The sequence below is a fragment of the Sinohyriopsis cumingii genome, chromosome 3 (genome assembly GCF_028554795.1).
Source record: "Sinohyriopsis cumingii isolate HCF-2022 chromosome 3, ASM2855479v2, whole genome shotgun sequence".
NCBI lineage: Eukaryota > Metazoa > Mollusca > Bivalvia > Unionida > Unionidae > Sinohyriopsis > Sinohyriopsis cumingii.
In genome coordinates, this window is record NC_142963.1 from 1,572,676 (window position 1) to 1,595,976 (window position 23,301).

Sequence of the window (23,301 nt, forward strand, 5' to 3'; positions counted from 1 at the left end):
CAGGGCGACTCTTGAGCTGCAGTCAAAAGAACCAATGACCCACAAACAGGCTGCCCAAATAAAAGAGCTTATCAAGCAGATTATGGCCATGTTTTTGAAACCTTCTGCCATGATCTACAAGGATACAGAATCTGTTGACTTCTGGATTGGATACAAAATCAAGAATGATGAAAAAATAATGATTGGTTAAGCAGCTCAGAGCTTCTTGCAGGAATGTAAACTTCCTAAAGAAAAGGCTGACTCGTTCTTTACCTCTATAAAAGCGTTCTGTACAACAGCATGTAACTATCTAATTAAGCATGGAAATATTTCAGAACATCATCTTAAAACTGCGATTGTAGCAGATGTGACAAAGAGGCCCATCATCAGCTTCCAATGCTGGATTTCTTTGTGAATCGGTTTCCAGCAATCATGCCTGCAGGAGCTTCACTGGATCAGCTGCAGGTGCAGTTTTCTCTATACCAGGTTGAAGAACTACCTCCTGGAATGCTGGAGCCTAATTCAGCAGCTGCCATGGACCAAACTTGGATGAAGATTGGTGAGATCAGAGGTAGCATGGGTCAAGCAAAATTTGGACTTCTTGCCAAAGTGATGAGCCATATCCTCGCTATCCCTCACAGCATTGCATCCTGTGAAAGAATATTTAGTTTTGTGAGCAAGAATAGGACTGACTTTGGGAGCAGTATGAAAACTGAGACACAGACAAGAAGGTATTGTTTACTCAGACAGTTTGACAAAGTTATGCTTAAAAGATGCAAACGAGTAACAACCATGTCTCGCCAGAAGTAGTGTTAATTGATGTTCTTCACTGTTAAGTTTTGTTCAGTCTGTTATTTATATATTGTTATTTGTTATCTAAAAATAAACCGTTTTAGAATTGAATTTGTACATTTATTTGAAAACCATTCACTTTTTGTAAACATGTTCAACATGTTTCTCCCTTGATGAAATCTTCCCTGCAATAATTGAAATCTCCCTGAAAATTTTTCACAATCTTCCTTGAGGACTCTTCTTTGAATATATCTTTTGACTTCTGACATGTTTTAAAAGATTGATTTTCATTGGCTGATGTACAAGTATGGCATTGATTGGTTCTGCTGGAAGTAGGCACTGGTTTTTTTTTGAGAAACAACCCTGATAACAGAATTAAACAAAACTGCTGTACCTGCTAAAATTACCTTTGATGGAAGTCATTATATGACTTCTTAATAGATGTCATGAAATCTTTATTCTAAATTTAGATGTGTTAAAGACCTGTCACTTTTCTATTTACTTATGTTGCTGTGAATTTTTGAGGGACATCTTTTCTGATACAGCAAATAATTAAATACTGTATACGACACAAATATTACAGAATTGTCATTTTGATTTACTTTCTATGTGTCGTGCTACTTTATGCCTTTGAAAGTCTCCCTTGTTGAAAATATGCAGTTATCATACTGGCCAACTGGAAAAATATCCTAGTGGAAGTCATGAATGAATGAGTAGAGTTTTTGAGTTCTAGCCTGGATTTCATCAGCTGGACTTGAATGTAAACCTACTATCCAGTCATCTGATTTGCTTAAATTTGTGTCTGACTTTAAACTGGCCAATAATCTGTTGCATGGAAACTTGGTACACCTTTCCCTCGATAGTTACATGCAAAATATTGCCCCAAAACATAGACTGCACTTTTAGTGAGGGAATAGGTCACTAAAGTACCTTCAGAAATTAAGAAGGGGATGTCATCACCACTGGACATTGCCAAAAAAAATCAATGTTGAAACTTGATTTTTTTAAAATTGTTCTGTTTGTGAAATATTGATTCAGTGATTTCATTGCAAGGTATAGTGCAACTTCTCATCCTTGAGGTAATATCTGAGTGGCAATTCAGGAATTTGAAATTCATTGTAAGCTCTGGAACTTGCTTCTGCATAATGATCCATATATGTGAAACAAAGCTTTGTATTCATCAGGCTCTCCTTTCACTTGCTAGCCTTGCTATCTTCGATCACATTTGTGAATGACTAGGCTTAAATCAGGTGCATGACTTCATTTTATATCACAGCGGTAGTGTGCATTTCAACAAACATCCTTAATTTAGCAGTTTATTGGGATAGAAGTTGACGTAAACATTTACAGATATCAAAGTTTTAACATTCAGATTTTATATTAAAACTATTTGTGATAGACTTAGAAACGCTGGCTAACATATTGATAAATTCATCTGGGTTGACTTCAGACAGGACCTTGAAACACTCAGTAGCTATAACAATAGTAACTAACAACTTGTTTACAAAGCATTGAGAAACATTTAATAGCTTTTCAAAATAACTTATGAATAACAAATAACTTATAAATAGAGCCCCGTGAAGCACTCAGTTGCTCCATACTCAAACTATTATAATTATTATTATTATTATTATTATTATTATTATTATTAATCTGTGATTTCCTATTTCTGTTGAACTGTAGGTAGTAGTATTTTACTAAGGTCTGCAAGAAACTTGACTTGATGTCAAAGTGTCATAAAAAATACTGATTACAATGTACCTGATGAAGCAGATACTTAAGCTTAAGTTGCTTATTTAAAACATTAAAATGAATAAATAAATATCCTGTAGGGTTTTTATCATACAGGTGTAGATTTGAAAAATTAGTTTTAGACCTGTCCCAAATATACTATGAAAATGTTATTTTTTTCTGGCAATTATTTATATAGACAATGCGAAATAACTGTAAATTGCTGGTTTTTGGAAAATAATGAACAAAAGAGTTTCCTTTGCACACTTCCTAATATGGGTTTCTTACTAAATAGTATCTGAAGATTTTCTCGTACACATTATCAACACAAAGAGTGTTTAACACGACCCTCTGAAATCCAGCCAAGTCCTAGCACAGATACAGACAAGCCCTTTTATGCTTCCTGTGAATTCTGCAGAATTCTGAATCTGGCAGGGAAAGTTCTGCTATTGCTGGGTAGCAACCTCAGGAAAATTCTTTAAGCATGCACTTACAGTGGCAATCATACATTACTACCAACAGCAACAAAATCACACCTTAATAATTGTGATTAAAAACCTAGATTACTTAGAATATTAGCATAGTGTGCGTACAGCAAATATAAGTCTCAATGGTAAAAATTGGCAATACAGAAAACTGTTTACCTTTCATTTGGGTGATACCTTAAGAGCCCTTCTGCCCGCAAATATTTGTTTCTGATTTTAGGATATTTGGAAATTACCATGACCAAAATATAGTCATTCATAAATCCCACCTCCCCATCTCCATTTCAGGTCTATTCATGTCCAACTGTTTTATTCTGGTTTCAATGCTCTTTGTCCCTATGTAGTAATTGAAATATGCTGGATTATATGCCCTTTGTGTCTATTTACTACATTGTAATTGAAAGATACTGATTTCAGTGCCCTTTGGCCCTATGTACTAATTGAAAGATGCTGGTTTATATGCCCTTTGTGTCTATTTACTACATTGTAATTGAAAGATACTGATTTCAGTGCCCTTTGGTCCTATGTACTAATTGAAAGATGCTGTTTTCATTTTAGTTATGTAAAGTACTTGTGTGAGCCAGATGCAGATCGAGCCTGTTCAGAGATGAATGGAATAGATGTGGAAGGCAAAAAGATAAATGTGAAGCGTTCAGAGGGAAGGAAAAAGTAAGTCCTGATATGTAACTTGCAGTGATATACCACTTCTTTGTAACCAGTGACAACAATACCTTTTCAAAGGAAATGTAACCAATAACTACAAACATTATCAGTGGACTGAAGTAACCATTTTATAAATGTGCAGAGACCAGAAATACGTGTGGGATGGCCAGTTGTTCATTGTCCATCCTTCCATTGCTAAGTTTGTTATTAATGCTCCTCTTGTGGTACTTGCAGGATTGCCATGAAAGGTTACACACATATTCATCTCTTGGTGAAGTTGGTCCTAAATAAAAATGGTGCTGATGGGACATTCAGTATGGTCACCACAGTTGCCATTTTGAAAATCTTGTTACTTGCTGCTGAATGGATGTTCATATCAGCTTGGTAGGTATTATTATGATGTCTAGTTTGGATCTAAAGGAAAAGTGTGCAGATCTTATACCCAATGTGGTTGCCATAGCACTTATCTTGAAAATCTCGTTAATCCTCATTGGTAGGTTATATCGACATAGAATTTTCATTGGAAGACTTGTTATGCCTAGTTGATCTTAAAGAAAAATGATGTCGATAAGACGTCCAGGCTGTGTGATAGTGGGATTACCCCCATTCTGCAAGCAATCCCATAAGAATACAAGTTAATTGGGGAAGTAGTTTTACAGTATGCTTGATATTATGGAATAAAATAAGAACGAATTCAATTTGGTGCATTTCTACATGTACCTAGTGGACACTTAGCACTTCATCCATTAAGTCATTTTTTAACCATTTTCTCATCAATCAGATCTGTTTTTGTGTTGTATTTGTTATTTTATCATTGATCCTTTATTTTTGTGTATCTCTGTCCTATTTGTTGTTGATTTTGATGGTTTTCTATATAATGTTAGCAATGGGGTGCTTCTTGTGTTAATTGTCTGTTAGTAACTGGTGTCAGGTTAAGTAATTTCTACAAAGTTGTTGTTCTGGTTTATTGCTTTATTTCTTATATTCCTTTTAGCCTTCAAAAATGCCTCAAGGAATTGGTAAATAGTGTGCATAAAGGCAGCATGGGACACACCCATCTAGCATGCATGGTGTGCATGCAGACAACCTCCTGATTTTAGTATAATTTGTATGAATTTTTGCCTCAGAATATGCATGGAGCTAACATTTTATGCATTTTGTCATAAAGGTTTCAGAAATCTCGATAATCCATTCTGATTTTGTTCTTGAAAATGTATTCAGCATTACAATTTTACCAGAAATGTGTGATTTCTGCACTGGCATGACAAGTACAAACAGTACAGGCAAAATGCTAGTCCGAGTCAAGTATTGAAGAGAAAGTGCAAAAACAAAGGCTCTTTAAGTCTGCTGATGACCATAAGCCTACAAAGAAAATATCCATTTCCAAACAGAAATATGAAGACACATGTAACTTTCTTGGATCAGCAAGGGGAGGAGAAATTAATTGAACATTGTTCATTGTGCTCATCAGATTTCTCTTGTTCTAATGGCAGATGAGTTGACTGTATGTGATGTGTGTTATCTAAGGCACACAAGGTCTTTTAAATCTTGTAGTTCAAAATTACTAGAACAAATGACAGCTGCAGTCCAAATTTAGAAGAATAGAGAAAAAGAAAAATCACTTGAGCTGAAGTGATAATGTGTAAATTGATTACAAAACCTGAATCTCCCTGTCAGCTCAACTGACAAAATGACAAGGATCATTAGTACTCAGATGAAATATTTTACTGGAGTCATGAGGGAGATCAAACGAAATTGTTCTGCTTTGCTGCAAGAGCAAAGACAGGATGATAAGCTGTTGATATTTGTGGCCAGATATATTTTTGTAGATACCTCACACTGGGTTTTTCTCATCTGTTAAGTTTGCCTTTGTCTTGCCTAGTTGGTCATGGGAGCAAGGATGATGAGGTACAGATGTTTGTTAAGGTGGTACATGATGTTTACTGCATATTTACTCCAGATCTGTATCTTAAAACCTTCAGGATCATCAGAGGTGCAGCCAAGTTAGATGTGCAGTCCGTTCCTAACTCAGCAAAGGTGAGGGAGGTGGCTCAGAAACTGTCTAAAGGCAAAGAATGGACAAGACATTAGAAGGGGTAATCTGTCTCCTTGCTTCGGACCCTGGCCTCATCTAAGAGTTACAAAGTCCATTAACTCGCTTGGACTCGGGAGCATTCCAGGTTTGGATTTCGGCAGGGATTTGTGCCAGTCTTCCCGTAAAGGTTTTAAAAGGCCATGGAACTGAAGTTTTGGATGCTTGTTATCAGAGCCTTTCATGCTGATCTATTATTTGACTGCTTTCCTAAGTATTTTAGAATAGTGATTCACTAAAATAGTGAAGAAATGCCCCCCCCCCTCCCCCCCCCCCCCCCCCGGAAATATTAAAATGTCAGCAGCTTCCATGCATAAGCATTTTAGAGGGCAACCATCAGAACTGAAATTCTAATGATGAGGAAGATGAAGTGTATGGATACTTCCCTAATCAGGGATGCAGAATGCGGTCATTTCTAAGTACTCACCCTCTCTCCCTTTTTTGTCCCCTGTTCCCAATGTCCCAGTATATGCCAGATTAATCCCCTTTTTTTTAAGGTATTTTATATCCTTAAGGATGATGCATAGATTCTTCCCACAGTAAGGGGGGCTTGCCAGCTGCATTTCTAGAACCTTCCATTTCTTTGAAGGATCCGATTTCATTCCATCACTGTGAGCTTAAATTTCTACAGGAATAACATAGTGGAGATCATGAAAGGGCATACAAAGTCTGGGATTTTATTCCAGGATCTTTTTAGTTTCAAAGAGAGTGGGAAAGTTTTGGCTCTTCGTCTATTTTTCCCCATGGAATAAATTTCTTCTGGAAGGGCAGTTCAAGATGGAGACGCCAGTCAGGAATGCCATTTGGCTAAACAATTTGCTGTCTCCTTAGATCTCCAGGATGTTTCTCAGCATATCCCCATCTTTCCAGACAACTTGCAATTCTTGTGGTTTTCTTTGGAACAGGAGCTCTTCCAATTTATTGCTCTTCTTTTAGGTTTGGCTTCCTCACCAAGAGATCTCAATGGTTCAATAACGACTCATTTAAGGTTCTTGGGCAGGGATGGGCAAATCACTCGTGTATGTAGTTGTCCAATGGACTACCAAAGAAAAACTATGGTAGCCGACAGGAACATTTTATAGCAACATGTGTTCCAATGGAGATATGTTTCAGTTGGTTGAGGAGTGATGTTAGTCAAAGAATACTGAAGTTGGTCAACTTGTATATTTTCTTTTAAAAAAACAAAAATGAGAACATTTGGCCAAATGCGATTAGCCATATTTGTTTGATTAAAGAAAAGTAACTGCATGTTAATGTCTTTAGCAATCCATAGCTGCAGTCACTCTTCGACATACTTATCTTGGGTATACTTAGCAAGGAAATAATTATATTGCACTTGGATATACTTAGTAAGGAAAAAGACATTAGATTGCACTTGGATATGCTTAATAAGGAAAAAGGCATTGTACTTGGATATACTTAGTAAGGAAAAAGACATTAGATTGCACTTGGATATACTTGGTAAGGAAAAGACATTAGATTGCACTTGGATATACTTAGGAAAAAGACATTAGATTGCACTTGGATATACTTAGTAAGGAAAAAGACATTGCACTTGGATATGCTTAGTAAGGAAAAAGGCATTGTACTTGGATATACTTGGTAAGGAAAAAGACATTAGATTGCACTTGGATATACTTGGTAAGGAAAAGACATTAGATTGCACTTGGATATACTTAGTAAGGAAAAAGATATTAGATTGCACTTGGATATACTTAGTAAGGAAAAAGACATTGCACTTGGATATACTAAAGCACCCACCTTTACCAGTCACTGTCATCCCACTTCTGTCCACTTGTGAAATTCAGGCTCAGCCAATGTGGGTATGTTAGAATACTTGCCATGGGTTGATAGTCCTTATCAGAGTTTTCAAAAAAACACCACCCCACCCCACCCAAAAAAAAAAAAGAACACAGTCAAACCAGCAGTTTGGTTGCTGTGGTGTTTTCTTTAACAAGGTACTTGACCTAAGTTGCCTTGGCACTAAATAATTAACTTTTGTTCCTGGACCATAAAACACAAAACACTACCTTATCAAATTGCAAATAATTATTTTATTTTGTCTTCTGTGATGCATTTGACGTGTCAGTTTTAACAATTTCCTTGTAATTTCAGACTTGTGTCAGATTCAGTTGGAGGTCCAGTTGTTACCAAACCCAAATTCCAGGGATTTAAGGGCCCAGATATAGGTAAGGCTTATAGAATCAAATGCATGCATGGGTGTGAGATAGAGAAATCCCATCTAAGTGGGTCAGAATTTATTTGCATAACAAGTTTTGGAGAGCTCCTGACCAGGAATTCAGACTGAGGTATTTTGGGGTTCAGACAAGACCATTTTCCATTGCATCATTTGTGCTAAATAGTTTTGCAAGTATCCCCTGGCCAGTGGGTAACATGACATGCAAAATGGTGCAGTTGTAACATTTTTGTGAAAGACTGACCTTTTCATAGAACTGAGGACATTACATATAGATCCACTAGTGATCCAGGTGTGAATTAGTGAGGGAGTGAAAATGATATCCATAGATCTTATGACATCACACACAGATCCACCTGTGATCCAGGTGTGGATTAATGAGAGAGTGAAAATGATGTCCTTTAAACTTATGACATTACACACAGATTCATTATTGATCCAAGTGTGAGTTAGCAAGGGAGTGGAAATGATGTTCATAGATATTATGACATTAAACACAGATCCACTAGTTAGGTACCCCAGTATAACACGGACAAAATGACAGTTTGCCTGGAAATCTGATGAAACTGTTGACCAAGTGTAGAATTTTCATTGCAGCATCAGTACATGTCATCTGATTGCAACATATTTTATATATTGTAAAAGCTAATAAAATTGTCTATAATGGGCATGTTTTCTTTTGTTATTTGACGCTATATTAATGTAATTATTACTTTATAATCATCAAAAGTAACAGATTTCATGCGTCATTGGAAATAAGCGCTGATCATGCCACAGTCATGTGATACCTCTCTTTGTTTAAAAATGCGGATTATTAAGACCTCATGAATATTCATGAAATTTTCAATCCAGTCAGAGGAGATGTAAACAATTCGGTCAGTGGTTGTTTCACGTTCGTATGATATTCAAAAACAAAGAAATAATCTCTCAAACTTTACGCAGATTTGGCCAAAAGTTTGGCAGTTTAAGTAAATGCATTATATATCATCAAAATCGGCATATTCCAAGTTTTATTTTATTACCAAATTTATATATTGGAAATGTTTATAAACCAACCGCAATGAGCATTGAATTTGTAAAACAATAGAATTGCCCAGTGTCTACACTCTCTGCCATATTTGAATTTTTGAACAGCTGATAACAATGTTAACTTTTCCACAACTGAAGCTCCAAAATTAAACTTATTAATTTCATACAAATTGGTGTGCCAGAAGAACATACTAAGATGGAGTTTTTATCGTATTAACACATGTTAAACGATTTAGACAGTATACAGTCGCAAAATGGACACGCAAAGTGTAGAGTTTTGTCCCTCAGACTTTACACAGATTTGGTCAAAAGTTTGACAGTTTAAATAAATGCATCATATGTCATCAAAATCGGCATATTCCAAACTTTATTTTGCTACCAAATTTATATATCGGAAACCTTTATAAACCAGCTGCAACGAGCATTGAATTTGTACAACATTTGGATCTCCCAGTGTTGACATTGACTGCCATATTTAAATTTTCGAACAGCTGATAACGATGTTAACTTTTCCACAACTGATGTTCAAAAATTAAACTTATTATAAATTTTGTACGGACTGGTGTGCCAGAAGAACATGGGAAGATGAAGTTTTAAAATACTTTTTGTTGTATTAATGCTTGTTGTATGGTTTAGACAGTATACAGTCGCAAAATGAACACGCAAAGCTTAGATTTTTGTCCAATTTATAAATAGGCTGAGGTTGTTGATGCTCTGAATATATGAACTGACAAACAGTCATTGGTTTTAAATATGTTTAGCCTTATATTCATTATGTTATTGCATTTAAATTTTGTAATGGAACACTGTCTGATGAAATAATTATAAAAAAATCACATCACTATAAGAAAAATGCAAAGGTTCGGTATGACAATCTTTGTATTTTTATTTTTTACTTTGACGAGCTTAGCAAAGTAACTACATGCACACTTAAAGTGGGTTCTTAAATTCCCAGTGTATTGGTAACATTTGATAGGATCAATGTTTTCAAAATACAAAGCCAAAAAATACAAAGTCTAAAATTAATAACTTATTTTGCCGGTATATGATATTGAAATGTTAGTTCTAAGTGAAAGATGGCAGCATTTCTGGTCCATTCTGCAAGGAGCTAAAAAATATAACATCTCAGGATTTAGAAGATGAAACCAACTTGAATCCTGTTGCATTTTTTTGTTTTCGAAGTTGTTTTACATACATATGACTATTGCTAATGTGATATATTTGTATTAAGTTAAATGTTGTTAAAGTTGTGAAATATTTATATGCTTTTCATTTATAAATGAAAATATTGAAGTCGGACGAGAGATTTAATGAGAGCAATGAATTAAGCAGGAAAAATGCAATCAGAATATCAAATTTCATAATAATATCTCAACAAAAAAGAAAGTTATTACATTTTTTATGGAAAGAACATTTTACTTTGGTTCCATGACTGCCACATAATCTGAATACATTTATAAAGACTCAAATTCTAGAAATTTTTAAATATTTTGGAACTTAAAAGTTGCATAACGTTTTTTCTAATAGAGATATTTAAAAAATTTAAACTGTTTTGGAATGCTGTTGAACAGATCTATATGAAGAAATCAAGTGTTTGCAGTTATTAAAATATCAGAAAAATGACGGGTTGCTACCACTAGAGATCAAAATGTGAAGACTTTATACACAGACCCACTAGTGATTGAGGTGTCAATTAGCAAGGGAGTGAAAATGATGTTTACAGATTTTGTGACATCACACACAGATCCACTAGTGATCCAGGTGTGAATTAGCGAGGGAGTGAAAATGATGTTTACAGATTTTGTGACATCACACGCAGATCCACTAGTGATCCAGGTGTGAATTAGCGATGGAGTGAAAATGATGTTTACAGATTTTGTGACATCACACACAGATCCACTAGTGATCCAGGTGTGAATTAGCGAGGGAGTGAAAATGATGTTCACAGATTTTGTGACATCACACACAGATCCACTAGTGATCAAAATGTGATGTATCTGCTGCAGTATCTTGATTTTTGTTGAACTTGCATTAGTTGGAAGTTAGACATTGTTAATTTTCAATGGCAGTATCTTAATTTTTACTTTTTCAATGGCAGTATCTTGATTTTTACTTTTTCAATGGCAGTATCTTAATTTTTACTTTTTCAATGGCAGTATCTTAATTTTTGTTGAACTAGCATTAGTTGGAAGTTAGACATAGTTACTTTTTTCAATTGTGGTGGCATGAATTAACAGTTTTATATGGTTTAAGTCATATTTTTAATTTATGTATATTTCCTAAATCCCATAATAGATGCCCATCACACTTGGCATTCTATGAAGCAGAGACAGTACATTCTTTATTATGCTGTCTTGCCTCTTTCTTTGGGATCAAGGTCCCATTGATAGAAAATTTGTATAACAGTTTTAGTCCATGTTGTTCCATTTGTTAATAGTTCTGAAACTCCTTGACTGATTCTTGTCATACATGTACTTGACATTATTCGTTGTGAAACTAAGACACTTTATGCTACAGCAGACTCACTCACCCATATGACATTGATGTCAAGGTCAGTCGTACAATTTACTCTTTTAAATAAAAAAATGTTTATTGGCTTACATTTCCTAAACCTTTTGATAGATGGAATGATTCATTATGAAGTTAAGACTTTTCATTTGATGGCATGCACACTTTGCCTATCTGACAATTACAAATTCTTCATATTTGCGTTTCAATGATGGATTCTTATAGAACTCATTCAGACCTTTTCAGAACAGTTTTAACTTTTGAAATATGTTGATTAGTTAAGAAGTTATGACTATTTGAATATTGGAAAAAATTGGATTTTCAATGAAATTTTGCCTTATTTAAATGCCTATTTAATTCTTTTCAGTCACGGACCCCAACACATTTAATAAAATAACTATTTCCATCATAACTTTTGATCTAAAAAAGATATCTCCATGCAACTTGGCAGTCTTACAGCATTTTTCCTATAGAATTCAAATATCTACAGTAAATTAAACGATGTCCACTAGATTTCAATGTAGGGAAGAAAAATAAGGGGTTAAAATCTTTATTTTCTTCTTCCAGACAATTCACATACTGGACAACATATTTCTTAACAAGTCATTTAATTCAGAAGAAAACACTGGCATACACTGTAAGCAGTTCATCAAATTTTCTACGCTCTGAGAATGCCCACTGACGTCCAGAATTTAAACATTCTGGGAGCAGTTCAGTCGCTATGAATATTTCAGCCGTAACTTCCTGAACATCGTCTCTGCTTTCCTACATGGTGCCATGAATATAACTATCAAATTATTATTATTGTCACTTTTAATTTCATGAACACTACCAGGGCGCCAAGCATCCTGGTATGCTACAACAACATAATCATTTTCCTTAAGTTGGTCTAGAATAGGCAACCGTTGACATACTGTATTGAGTTCATCTATTTCACTTTCATAGAGTTCATCATTGTCATTCGGATTTCACTTTCTCTTCTTTGGTGGCAGTTCACTCGTTTGGTCCGATATTTCATTGCACACACATTTCTGGTGTTCTTTATGTTTAAGACACAAGTCTTTTCCACCATGACGTGCACTCTTCCACAATGACTCTTTTTCTGTGGGAGTCGTACTGTCATACCACTCTTTCATTCTGAGATGGTTTCTCTTGAGTAGTTGAATGGAGGAGTGGTGATGCAAGGAGGCATTTGGTCTACGCTTCTGACTGCTATCAAGGTCTCCAAAGTGGTGTTCACAGCCAAGATTGGTCACTTGGGCGAACTGTGTCCTCATAATTGTCTTTGGATCAGCAGCTTCGCTGTACTGTCCAGCGGGCAAGAAATCAGAGAATTGTTTTTCAGTAGTTCCTACCATTGACTTACACATGGAAGTAATACCGGTAACTTGATTCAGTAATTTTCTGTCAATCTTGATAGATTTTGTCACTTCATAGAAGTGTTGCTCAATTGCAATGTCATAAACCTCTCCAAACCAATGTTCATCACATTCAATCAGTCTTTTTTTTTTTTTTGCACAATCTTTTAAATACTTATGCAAGTTTTGAATGTATATATATGATTCTATGGCACTTTTCCCGATGTAATTAGTTCCCAGTACGGGCCAGTTACTCTAACATACATAAGCCATAGGGTTAGCAACATAGTCAAAATATGGTCAGAGTTTAAATCTGCATCTACAGATAGAATTTATTTGTTCGGTGCATGTACAGTTTTGATGACTGTCTGGAAATCCAGGTGATGTGCTAGAATCTCAGCCGCTGTTTGGAATAAACCACTGAATCTGTTGTCTCGATAGATGCCAATTATTCCCAGCATGTCAAGTTTCGCAGTTGCATTTTTCCAAAAATTGCAAAATATATAATACATTCAACATTCAAATGACTAAATTAGAAATAAAAGTTCTGTGGTACCATTAAGCATAATATGGTCACAGTGGACTGTGAGTTAAAGTTTAAAATGAAAACTTTTCTCCAACTCTGATTAGTAAACTATATACATTATTCAGTACAGTAGGCTTCCCATTGATCATGCAGTCCAAGATGGTTGCCAGCCGACCCAAAAGTGTCTGATATCATCCGGACATCTTGCTCAATGATGGTACCTGCCTTGGACCAGAATTTATAACGATTTGCAGGCTGTCTCGTCCTAATGGGCCATACTGGTCTACCAAAGATTTCTCCAGTACTTTAATGTCATTACATATATATCTATGAAAACCCAACAACGCATAGGCCATACAAGGAAATTTGTTAACAGACTGTTTGTCATTTTTATTCATATAATTTTTTAACATGTCATACTGTCACTCATTTAAAAGTGTATCTGCCAGCTTCTCATTACTAGCGTGATCACTCATTGTGAATGCAAGCTTAGCAAGGGAATTAACAATAAAGCCTCATTAGGTTGTTTTTTGAATGATTTGCTTCTTATGTTGGCTCTTTCAATGGTGGTTTTTTGTTACGTCTGTGAGGATTTTGGCATTTTCTCTTGAAACATGGGTAAATCCCAGATTGGCAATCCCACCATTGTCTAATGTTACTGCTGAGTCAATTATTTTCTGTTTATGCCTGATAATCCCATCCCGATTAAGACCCCAATTTTCACAATTGTCAATTTTTTCAGCAATGTATGCCTTCACGATGAAATGTTCTTCATCTATTATTGTTGCACCATTGTGCTATTTGGTAACTCCTTTTTGTCAAACTATTTTTCAAAAAGTATTTCCGATACAACTTCAATGACAGGTGTCACTTTCTCTGTGGCAACTTCCAGACCTGCCAGCTGTATCACACACAACCTTAGTTTATTACTGTAAGTTCCATCAGTATGTTTTGTTTTGATTTTACTTTCTTTCATTTCCAATAAGTCTTCAATTTTATCCAGTAACTCGAACACCATTAGGTCTCTTTCTGATAACTTATGAGTCAATGTAGCTAGTTTCAAATTTGCATCTCTTGTTTTTAATGTCATATTTTTCATTGTGTTATCATATTTAATAGAGACACTTTGATTACTGTTTGATTTGTGGGCAGTTACTTTTCGAGACTTTATTTTCCATTTTTTTTGTGAGCAGTTGATGCTGCTTTTGAAGTTCCTCAAGGTCTTTTCTTAACAATTCTATTTCCTCAATGTGTTTGCAACCGACAACTTCCACTTTGTGAAGCTTTGATGTTGTTTCTTTTGTTAAGTCGCTGAAGTTCACAAAAACGATGAATATTGATTTTTGATGTGTAATCTCATTGTTGACATTTTCTTACAGAATATTGACTGATTTGATTATTAATTGAGTCTAATTTTTGTCGGTATTAAGCTTCCTGCTTTTTTAATATGCACAGTTTTCTTGAGTGTTTGTTGCACAAATACTTTTTCATGTTCCACTGTTTTGTGACGTCATTTTTTGTTTCATTTTCAGTTTGTATGCCAACATTTTTAGAGCTGTAAGTAATACATGGCAACTGAACTTCATTGCTTTGACACACTGTGTCTGACTTTTTCTCGTTGAAGCATTTGTTTTCTGTCACATGATATGAATTTTTTATCAGCACCATTGTCTTTAATTCCTTCCCTAGAAGTTCATTAATGTTTTTTACACCTGGCACTATTTTTTTTACTCGCAAATTTTTTCTTCTGGTGAAGTACGCTATTAACTCTGTTGGAAAGAGTAGATTGGTTAATTGACTGAAACCCATCATTAAGTAAGGTTAGGATGTCGCAAAATTCAGCAAAAGTTTCTTATAAAGGTTGAAAATTTCAATCACAATTCCATTTGACAGTTCGTCTATTATTTTACAAGATTCAGAAGATAACATATCAACACTTATTCCTGCTTTTTGGCAGTAAGGACCAGGAAAATCCTTGCTCTCATATTTCTACACTGAAAGTGAACAAAAAAGTGTTCTAGGTACAGTTAAAAAAATATATATTTCATCATCTAAAATTGCAGAGCAGTAATTTATCATGGTACGAAACATCGAAAGGTAAATCACGTTTTCGTACTCTATTCATACCATCAGTCTTTGCAAGTTATTTGGTTAAATTTTGTCTACAGAGATTTCATTTTATTATTAATCATCATTTGCATACAAGAATTTGGCATTAATTTGTATTTAGATGCAAGTTTTGAAGAAGAAAAGTAAACTAAAATAATTTGAGAGTAAATCTGTCAAATCTACATATACATGTCAACATGAGGACGATCATTTGTATGATAAAATTTATGCTATATTTCACAAAATATTTAATTAATAATAAATATACAAAAGAATTACTTACCGATACAAAACATTCTGACTGTACATAAATTGCAGCATTTGCGATTGCCGATTTTTCACATTGATGTTATGTATATTGTGAAACCAATATGGTGACTTCACCCATGTGTCTTATGGAGGTCAACTTGGTGAAAGGCGTACTTTTGAAATTAAATGTGGGTACTTACAAATTTGTTCTCAAAATCAAATTTGGCATTGAAAGATTTTAATGTGTATTTTGTAACGGTATATTGAAAATTGAAATATAACGTTTGTGAGTTGAAAAAACGAGACTTTAGGGACTATTTTCTCAGCACAGGGTCATCATATGCAAATTTTCAAAACACCATCGGAAACGTCATTCGTTCCCCAATCCTATTTTGACAAATATCTCATTAATATTCATAAGGTTCTAGTGACCCACATTTGCATAACATACACACTGGTGTCAACGCATGCACACAGAAAATAGCAATTAACTGAGAGCTGTCAATTTTGATAACTGATTGATCATTACATGACCATATGGTTATACAATAAAAAGTACATAATAATGACATTTATATGCTTTCGTAGATAATTTGAAGCCATTTTAAATAAAGTTTTTTTCATAAAAATGTTATCAGTATTGATTTTAATAAAAATTTAGTGCACACAGTGTAAGAAAAAGTCCATTTTCACCCAGTTTACTGATAATGAATAGGTGCTCTCTGGAGTTGCTAATGAATGTCAGTCACAGGACATGTATTACACTTTTGGTTTTTCATTTGATTATGTTTCCTAAACCCCTAATGGATTTTCATACTTCTAATGAATCATTATGATACTAAGACAATTGATCTGATGACATGCATGTTTTTCCTTTGACCTTAGTGTCAGGGTATTGCCATTGAAAATGTGTCTTGTGGATCTAAAAAGTTGTTTCATTTGCTTATTATTTCCTAAACCCTATTTGGGAGATTGTTTCTGTTTGGGATAAATCATAATGAAGCTAAAATCATTGCCATGCTTGCTTACCCCTTTGACCATAGGGTCAAGGTCACTGTCATAGAACATTGATGTTAAGGATTTGGTCATGGTGTTTTCATTTCCATATATTTCTGAAGCCTCTTGATGGATTTTGTTCATGCAAGTGATAAAGCATTATGAAGCTAAGACTGTTTATTCAGCAGCATGCTTACTCAACCATTTGACCTAGATATCAAGGTCATGTTTTATGGCAGTGCTTTGATTGTGGACTTGACATGCAGGCACAAGCCTTATTGCTTTTGCATATTTGTTATGAGAATGAAACTTTACACATAAATGTAATCAATTGATCTGCTTTTTTAGTTCCAGCAGAGGATAGAAACAGTGGAGGTTTTTCATCAATTTTGTCATCAGTAGAACAGATGTCCCAAGCAGAGGTAATGTATTCATTTGAAAAAATACATAATTACCTAAATTTGTTGATTATCCTGTCAGCACTTGCATTATGTGCACTGTTAGATTGTATTGATATTCCAAACGCAGGTAGGAGTTGTACAAGACAAGGTCATCTTATGATATTGTTCAGCATTCATCATTTTTCCATCACCCATTAGCACTACTGTGCTGTGTTATGAAATGCTTTGCAAGACATTATTTCTAATCAGGCTTTGATCAGATTCCATATATAGGCTTGTATTAGCAAGATTTTGACATGTTCTGTAATTAGCATCATTAGTATAATGGCATCTAATTGGCTTTACTTGCTACCATTACAGGGGCTGAATTCTTAATCAAATTTCATCAAACTTGTCATATATCATCAAGATTTTGGATGAGTTCAGTCATGAGCGACATATTTGCATATAGTTAACCTTTTACCTCAGTGTCTGCCACTAAACTAGACATCAGTTTACCTGTCTCTTGCTACATTGAATAGTGCACATATATTTAAAGCTTTAAAATTCAGTATCTGTTGTTCATTGTTTCTTTCTAAACAGCAGCATTCTTGCTTACATTTACCCTGCAAATGGCATTTGTTTACCATTGGCATCTGGAAGCAATTGTATGGAGATAGAGTATGGTCATCCAAGTGTGCTTACATTGAAATGTGGTGGAAGGGCCAAAAGGCACTTGCATTAAGAAGCAGTAATAGGTTATCTTATTGAAGCTATGATGTACAGAAAAATAGCAAACATTACAAAAATTGATCGTCATAATTGTATACAGATAGTGTTTTGCCTGGATTTAGATTTTCACATTAGATTATTCGATTTGGGGAATGAGACTAAATGTAAAGGTGTATGCAAATGCACAATCAAGCAGTAAAATGGTCATATGATAAAGTTCTTGCTTTAACATTATATTATATGGAAACGTCTTGAAAATGAAAACACACTGGAGGCATATGGGACAATATTAATAAGCCTTTTAAAAAGTCCAAACAATCAACACAGAACTATAGATACTTAGCCTTGCATGGAGTCCATTGCATTTATTGGACAGCTGTGTCAGTTTCAGTACTGCCATCGCCACAAGAGTTTAAAAACAAGCACAGCCTCAAAATCCAAATATTATGTCAAGTTGAAAGATTTAGCAAGAAATAATTGGTATCGTTTTTTTTAAACTGCAGTTTTTGAAACTGAACTGGATGACATTATGGCCTCAGTGTACTTTACTGTACTTTTAGTTTGCCCTCGTGGTAGCAGGCCCCACTTCTAAACTTTTCAAATGTAAGTGTTCCACATTAAAAATGGTAGTACATAATATCACATTATACTCCACTGAAAATAGGTTTAACTTTTGGAAAAATGTATACTGCCTAAGATGGTTTCTTTAGGGTTAGCAGGCCTGCAATGGGAGATAAATCGTATATGGAAAAGATTTAAATATTCTGGCATTTCATTAGCTGATCTTGTTATCATGCTAGAGTCTCAGTCTGTTTTTAAGTTTGATCAAGGTCTAAATCATCAAGTTATTACAGAAGTTTGATTGAGTGTGATATCTATATATATAATAATGAGGTGACCTGGCATCTGATGGGCTAAGTTAATGTTATTTCCCTAAAGTGCCTTTTTCTAACAAATGTTCTGCAAGATTGGTATGTAAGCTTTTTCATTTTAACATCTTGAAAGAGTGTAATAGTGTAAGAAAATGGCATATTAATGATGTAACTCAAGACCTAATTGGCTTAGGTTGATACTGCAATGAGCTGTTTTTATTTTGAAGGTTTTGACCAAACCTGGTTGGTAGGTATATTATTCAGATTGATTTATTTATCATGAACACACGCTGGGTAAATTTATGGTATTTTGGCTAGTTACATTTTTTAACATGGTGGACTCTAAAAGACAGTCATACAAATTTCATTTTAAAAATGCTTTATTTCTCCATGATTCTGATTTTAACTGAGTTCATCACGATCTTAATGCTCCATTCTCAGAATAATATGATTTTTATCGAGCAGTTGTCGTAAACATTTGGATTTTTTAAAAATTGCATGATGTGATTCAGAAAACTAGGAGTTTTAAGGTTCATAAAGCCAAAACTACTACTACTATTGTTTTTCTACATTTAGCGAGCTGCATTTATATGAAGCAAACAAAGCCTGAAAATACCAGATCACAAAATTGAATCTAAATAACAGTCTCATCCCAGCACAAGCCAATATATATTGAGTGTGACATTAAACAAGGAATTGCTGCTTACCTTCATTCAGCTTTACAACAGTTTCATGTGTGGTATTAAATTTCAGTCCATTTTTACACACATGGATTGACCCCTCCGGTGGCCTAGTGGTTTGAGCATTTTACCTCAGATGCGGGAGGTCATGGGTTCAATCCCCAGCTGAGTCATACCAGAGACTTATAAAAATGGTACTAAAAGCTGCCTCCCTTGGCGCTCAGCATTAAGAGGTTAGTGTTAGGACTGGTCGGCCTGGTGTCAGGATAATGTGATTGGGTGGGACATCATGCTGCATGTCTGCGGCATGATGCCCAAGTGCTAGACATCACTATAAACTGCCACACTGCAGACATCGTAGTGATATGACTGAAAATTTGTTAAAGCTACGTTAAAAATCCAAATCACACCCACACCCACACATGGATAAGAATTTCACACACATCTGTCCAAAGGTTTATTCATATTTATAGAAAATGATGACATCAATGAAAAGGTCAGTTTCAACCATGACAGAAGTATATCTGTAACAGATAGATTCCAGTGCATTGTGTATCCAAGTTTGTGGCTTTCTTTCGTGTACCCTTTGAATGTTTCCACTCCGAATCCATGATTGTATGTACAAATTAGACCGCCAAAAAAATCCCCAGATGGTATATTTTCTCGCCAATAAGGAAACAAATTCGCAATTTGCGTCATTGGCGAAGCCCAGGGTGATGCCTGATACATGTGTTATAAGTTGCTGACAGTCCCAGATCTTCAGTATCACTGGTTGTATTCAACTGAAACTTGAGGATAATATTAGAATAGATTTTGAGTTTTTATGTTGATATGCTAAGTAAAAGGCTTTGTCCATCATTGTGAACAATGTTAAAGATTTGTGTACAGTTCTTGAAAGTCACATGTCATCCCCATGGTTACTGCGTTCAACTGACATTTTGTTTAGTATTAGAGGCCTAAAGTTTATACACTTTGATTTCCTGTCTTGCTTGTGTCACCTGCATCAGCAGAAAGCATGTTTCATTATTGTAAACAATTTTAAATTTTTGTTAAAATTTTTCAAAAACTAATATCTGGAACATAAGCTGTGGCATTGAACGTAAAATTTTCTATAATGTCACTATCAGTAGATTATATGTGACACGTTGGAGTTCCTGTCTTGTATATCTCACAGACTTAAGGATTGTGGTTAACAATGTTCAAATTTTGTATGAAAGTTTCTGAAAGTCAGATACAGGGTTTCTACTGACAAGCATACTGATGCAGCTGAGTTGGCAAGTTCTGCTGGAAAAGTTGTTTAATAAAATCAAACTATGCGGGAAAAAGTTGAAGAACCATTTGCAAAATGGGAACCAATGAGTTTCTTCAGTGTCAGTGTAGTGGAGATGTAGCAACATACCTTCACTTTACGACAACATGCAGAAAGGAGTAAGAGGAAGAAGGTTAAAACTTGCATGATCTATTGCCACAAAGTTTAATAGGATTGGTCATGTGCAGTCGGGTGTGCATGAAGTTTCTTTGCCTTTGAACCGACAGATGAGTGGGAAAATTGTGGTGAGTGCATTTTATGGAGCATGTTTCAACACAAAACACCATGAACAAAACCTAATGCTTTTCAACACAAGATTTGATTTGGGCAACCCAGTTAAATTACACAGTGAATGCTTTAAAAGTGAACTAACTGCATTTGATAAATACCAGCTACATTTCATAAAAAATTGTATATGACAAACACAAAACATCAGTTCTGTATATTACATATAACCTTAAAGAAGGGCCATACTTTGTATTCAAGGCTATATTTAGATTTCAAGTATTAGTAATCAGCATTCACTAGCTGAATTGTCAGCTAACTTTGTACATCAGGTATCCTGTCATTTTTCCCCATTGTGTTGACATGTAGGAGATTCATTGGTGTTTGAAAAGTTTTGTATTTAATATAGATTCTAATTGTAGTTGTCAAATTTGTTGAAAATTGTTTTTGAAGTAAAAAGATTAATTTTTGGCATATTTAAGCATAACATTTAAAGACATCTGGATTTCAGACCAAAGAAAATTTATCTTTAATACAAGATATTCCTTTTGTCCATATTTGTCCATATTTGTCAAATTTGATTTTCAGAAATGCCTTCAAAGAATTTTATTTGCAGAAAAAATGGTTATCTTGCAAACAAAAACATAAGGTTCAGGGATGCATGCCAGGATGTGTGATTGCTATCACATCATTTGATACACAGTTAGTGTTATGACGTAAAGAAAATACTTCTTTTTTATTGATGCTACTAAAATAAGTACTATCTCTTATATTTGTACATTGTCTGTTACATTTAGATGATGAAAAATATCTTTTTTATTTCTGTCTGTTCTAATTAAAAAATCTTGCAAATTCTTCTATAAGCAAGCATTGGTTTATTTTTGTAAAGTGTCTTAACACTTTTTTATTTGATAAATTTAGGAGACACCAATATTTATTAATTATAAGGCCTATATTAGGCAATGAAGGTGCATAATCCCAGCTTCTCTCTCTTTTGCTTATTGTTGAATCAGGACCATTACATCTTGTTATGTCTAAATGCTTGGCCTTAATTAATCAGGAAAAATTGTATACCAGCTCTATGAATATACCTAGGATTGCTTGCTTCATCATCTTTCGAGTTTACTTGTAATATTATCAAACAGACAAAAGGTAGTGATGATAAAAGTGGAATCACTTAAATATTTTCAGTAGGAGATTGACTTTTATTATTTTAAGTTATTGCAGATTTTATTTATATGGTACAGTGCATTCTTTCAATCCACATGAGAGATACCCCAAACTGTATGCGAATGTTAACTAAATATTGTTTATCAGTTTACCATATATACTCGCGTATAAGCTGAATATTTAGGAAAAAATAAAGGCCTGTAAGAAGGGGGGGGGTCAGCCTATCCATGGGCCAATGTCGAAAATTGACAGTTTTTAGGTCTTCTTGTTGACTACTGTACTGGCTGTAAATCTTGGGACAAGAAACAATATTTTTTTCCATGTCCTAAGACATAGGCATATAAAAACGTAACTTTTGGTGACCTGACAATTATTAAACTGTTATAAAGTACTATGATTGATTTTGTTATTAATTTGCATGTGCATATTTTCTGATTTCTCCAACACGAAGTTAAATAAAGGTAAATACAGACTTCATAATCCACGGGCTGGTTGAGTTTACAAGGGAGACCCTGCTGAACTATAATGTACAGTACTTACACAGTGCAAAGCGTGCATAGCATGACTTAAATCCTTAATTATTCCGAAACATATTAGATGCAGATTTTTCTTTGTTCATTGTTTCGACCAAATTGCATTCTTCCAGATAACATTTCAGCTAGTCCTTAATAGCTGTTTCATTTACGTTGAATCACGCGCTCACGAGTTACTAATTATCAATGATATAAGAAATCTGACAAATTGCGGTAATATTTTTGAAAATGTATGCACGTTTAATTGTACAAGGCACATCACCGTCATAATTTTCATGTTCACGAAGAATGGTAATAATAAAGGATAAAATTCTCATATAGATCAACTAAGATCAACATCAGTCAATTTTAGTTTTGTGTTTTAGCTGAACAAACATAACTTTCCACACAATGGAAAGCCTGTTGTTTCGGCATCACCTGTGTTGATAATTGGCAAATTTCTTTTGTTTTGCGACAGCAGTACAGGCCAGTTAATCATTAAAACCCTGAAACTGGCTTGTGATAAGAGGGAATTTTGACTGGTAACTATACCAGTACATTGATGTATAATTGCCTTTTATTCCATAATATTAGCACAATTACAATAGTTTTGTAAAACGGTGTGTAAGGCATACATATGAACTTTGAAAAAGCCAAGTAGGGAGACTGAATAAAAAGAATAGAGATGGGGGTCCTAAAATCAGGAT

At 34.6% G+C, this 23,301-nt stretch overlaps 1 protein-coding gene and 1 pseudogene across 1 annotated transcript in view; one reads left to right on the top strand and one right to left on the bottom strand.

The window, feature by feature from the left end:
• The window catches only part of LOC149802335 (serine/threonine-protein kinase 31-like), a 61,481-nt gene that overhangs the window by 6,563 nt on the left and 31,617 nt on the right, over window positions 1-23,301 (top strand). Inside the window, exons 3-5 of the mRNA XM_089951503.1 lie at window positions 3,546-3,656; window positions 7,858-7,931; window positions 17,063-17,136. Of these exons, the coding sequence (XP_089807629.1) occupies window positions 3,546-3,656; window positions 7,858-7,931; window positions 17,063-17,136 (259 nt within the window). The remainder of the gene's footprint in view (window positions 1-3,545; window positions 3,657-7,857; window positions 7,932-17,062; window positions 17,137-23,301) is intronic.
• On the bottom strand, window positions 12,797-14,459 carry LOC149802336 (uncharacterized; annotated as a pseudogene).